General features: G+C 60.3%; 1 protein-coding gene across 2 annotated transcripts in view; it reads left to right on the top strand.

Annotated features, from left to right (window-relative positions):
- DMBX1 (diencephalon/mesencephalon homeobox 1) overlaps nt 1–2,481 on the top strand; it is a 5,538-nt gene extending 3,057 nt beyond the window's left edge. Inside the window, exons 2-4 of one of the 2 annotated variants that reach the window (XM_024746180.1) lie at nt 261–445; nt 727–1,075; nt 2,024–2,481. In XM_024746180.1, the coding sequence (XP_024601948.1) occupies nt 261–445; nt 727–1,075; nt 2,024–2,481 (992 nt within the window). Of the gene's footprint in view, nt 1–248; nt 446–726; nt 1,076–2,023 lie in introns of both variants that reach the window. The other variant, XM_024746179.1, reaches the window with a different exon arrangement.
- Nucleotides 2,482–3,124: the final 643 nt, after the last annotated feature.

The following is a 3,124-nucleotide window of genomic DNA, read 5'->3' as shown; positions in this document are numbered from 1 at the left end:
ATAAGGAAGATCCCCCTCAGTCATATTCCTGACAGCCATTCATAGAGATGAGTTAGACCTCAGTGGTCCTGATAGTGAATGATGGGGTGGAGCGATCTTGAAAATCCAGCCACACGGAGAGGAGATGGGTGATTTCCAAGGGGGAAAGGACCAGGGTCTAGCTCTGGCAGGACCACAGTGGGTCAGAGCAGGGTAAGATTCAAAATCTATTTCCCATAATTAAATGGGCCCCCTCTCCTTGCCCTCCAACGGCTGTACATTTCAAGACATCATCTTGGAGGCCCGCTATGGCTCCCAGCACCGCAAACAGCGTCGCAGCCGCACGGCGTTCACGGCTCAGCAGCTCGAGGCCCTGGAAAAGACCTTCCAGAAGACTCACTACCCGGATGTGGTGATGCGTGAGAGGCTGGCCATGTGCACCAACCTACCTGAGGCCCGGGTACAGGTAGGACCCAGCCCCTCTAGCTAGACCTTGCAGGCAAGCACCAGCCCATCAATCTGGCTTCCTGCTGTCCAGGAGCCAGCACTTTAGCCCTCGGTGCCAAACTGCAACTGGGGTCTCCATGAATGCCTTCAGCGACAGGGAGGGTGGGTTGGAAAGGATTGTGGGTGTGTGTTTGCTACAGGGCGGGGGCAACCTTGCCACTCACACTCCCTCCGGGAGCACCCTGCCCCACAACTCTGCTGCTTCCCCCCCCACTCCTGCTCTCCTCACCCTGTTCCCAGGTGTGGTTCAAGAACCGCAGGGCCAAGTTCCGGAAGAAGCAGCGCAGCCTGCAGAAAGAGCAGCTCCAGAAGCAGAAGGAGGCTGAGGGCTCCCACGGGGAAGGAAAGACCGAGGCCCCGACTCCAGACACCCAGCTGGAGGCCGACCAGCCCCCCAGCCTGCCCAGCGGCGACCCCCCTGCTGAGCTTCACCTGAGCCTATCCGAGCAGTCGGCCAGTGAGTCAGCCCCCGAAGACCAGCCAGACCGGGAGGAAGAGCCCCGGGCAGGGGCTGCGGATCCCAAAACTGAGAAGAGCCCTGGGGCTGAGAGCAAGGGGCTGGGCTGCAAGAGGGGCAGCCCCAAGTCAGGTGAGGCCCAGCAGCAGCTGTGGTGGGCCGGGGCCCAGCAGGTCTAGTCGCACAGGGGCCTGGCTAGCGAGGGGGGTCAGAGCAGTGATAGAGTTAGCCTTTGTGGCACTGGACCTGACCCAGAGAAAGGACTTGGCCATAGCAGGCCTGTTCCAGGTGGTCACCCGTTAGTTGCTGAATCCTGGAAGGGTCCAGGGAATTCAGGGGGCTGGGGGAGAGGCTGTGTGGCAGGGGAGGGGTACTTGGGGAGCTCAGGGCAAAAGCTATTTATCAACCATTATGGAAATTTTCCAGTATTTTAACAACCAGTACAGATGTACCAGTGCATACTGGGTGAGTACCATATGGGTACCAGAGAGTCCCACATGCAGCAGAGACTCAGAGCTGTGTTTTTGACGGGACAGAGCTCTGGCAGGAGGCATAGCTCAGACACAAACCCTGGGCTCAGGCAGGGAGTGGATGGGGCTGTGAGCTGAGAGCTGGAGGGGAAGGGGAGCCACAGACAGGAGAGGGGAAGGGGAGGTGACCGCCCTTGAGAAGAAAAGGAGTATTTGGGTGGGACATTTCTGTACTACCTGACTTGCTTGTGGCTCAGCCATTCCCCGTGTCAATCTGTGATTCTGTTGTGACGATTTCAAGAGTAAATAAAACTCTTTTGTCCCCGCCAAAACCAAACAACAACAACCAAAAAAAAGGAAAAAAGAAAAGGGGTCTCCCTAAGAAGTCAGACATGGGGGCCTTGGCAGAGTCTGGTGCTCCTCCAGGAAGCTTGGGTCCCTCCCTCCCAGGATTCTGGGGGATGCTCAGCCCTGGCTGAGGTGTGTGGATATGGTTTCAGCCAAAGCCTGTCTTGTCTGCAGCTCCAAGGGGGTGGCAAGGCCCAGGGAACACCTCCTGGCAGACCAGTGCCCTGTCCTGAGTCCTCGATTCTTGGTTCTCTGCTTGCAGATTCCCCGGGCAGCCTGGCCCTGGCCCCTGCAGCCCCCGGGGGCGGCCTCCTGGGCCCCTCCCACTCTTACTCCTCATCCCCGCTGAGCCTCTTCCGTCTGCAGGAGCAATTCCGCCAGCACATGGCCGCCACCAACAACCTGGTGCACTACTCTTCCTTCGAAGTGGGGGGCCCGGCCCCTGCTGCTGCTGCGGCTGCCGCCGCCGCCGCCGTGCCCTACCTGGGCGTCAACATGGCCCCTCTGGGCTCACTGCACTGCCAGTCCTACTACCAGTCGCTGTCAGCGGCCGCTGCTGCCCACCAGGGCGTATGGGGGTCTCCACTGCTGCCCGCACCCCCCGCAGGCCTGGCACCTGCCTCGGCTGCCCTGAACAGTAAAACCACGAGCATCGAGAACCTGCGGCTTCGGGCCAAGCAGCACGCGGCCTCCCTGGGACTCGATACGCTGCCCAACTGACTGCTGGCCTCCCACCCAGCCAGGGCTCTTGGGTGCCCCCAGCCCAGCCCCATGGTTAACCCAATACGGCTCTCAGGGAGTTAACTCCAGGAGCCCAGGGATCCTGGAGCCTTGGAGTCCTGCTTCCTGTCCCTCTCCCCCTCCCCCCACCAGAGCTCCAGCCCTCGGTGGAGCCCACACCTACACCCTGCCCTCTGCATGGCCCTGCTTGGATCCCACGGAGGCTGAATGGGGAGGAGGTGAGAGGCTGGTGCCCCCAGCTTTCCTTGGGGAGTGAGAGGCTCTGGCTGGCTAGATCCCCACCTCAGCGTCACCTCCTCCCATCCCTCCCTTCCTCCCCTTCTGTCCCTAGTAAGTTTGTGTGTGGAATGTGAGATATATAAAGCTATATTTTCAGGCACCTGCCTGCCCCAGGCCCCCAGCCCTGCTCCATCTCTTCTCCTCTGCTGCTCCCGCCTCCACCTGCAGCTTCCACATCTCACTCTGGCCTTCCCTTCTCTCTGTCTCTCCGTCTCCCCTTTCCTTCTTCCCTGCCCGCTCTCTCCCTGTCTCTGTCCAATTCCCCACCCCGTCTCTCCCCAGCCTCTGTCTTCCCCACTCTGGATCTTCCCCCATGTCTCTCCTCCCTGCCCCTGCTTTCTTT

The sequence above is a fragment of the Neophocaena asiaeorientalis genome, unplaced genomic scaffold, assembly GCF_003031525.2.
Source record: "Neophocaena asiaeorientalis asiaeorientalis breed wild unplaced genomic scaffold, Neophocaena_asiaeorientalis_V1.1 scaffold51, whole genome shotgun sequence".
Classification (NCBI taxonomy): Eukaryota; Metazoa; Chordata; class Mammalia; order Artiodactyla; family Phocoenidae; genus Neophocaena; species Neophocaena asiaeorientalis.
The sequence above is the reverse complement of the archived record's forward strand: the minus strand, read 5'-3'. Positions and strand labels throughout refer to the sequence as shown.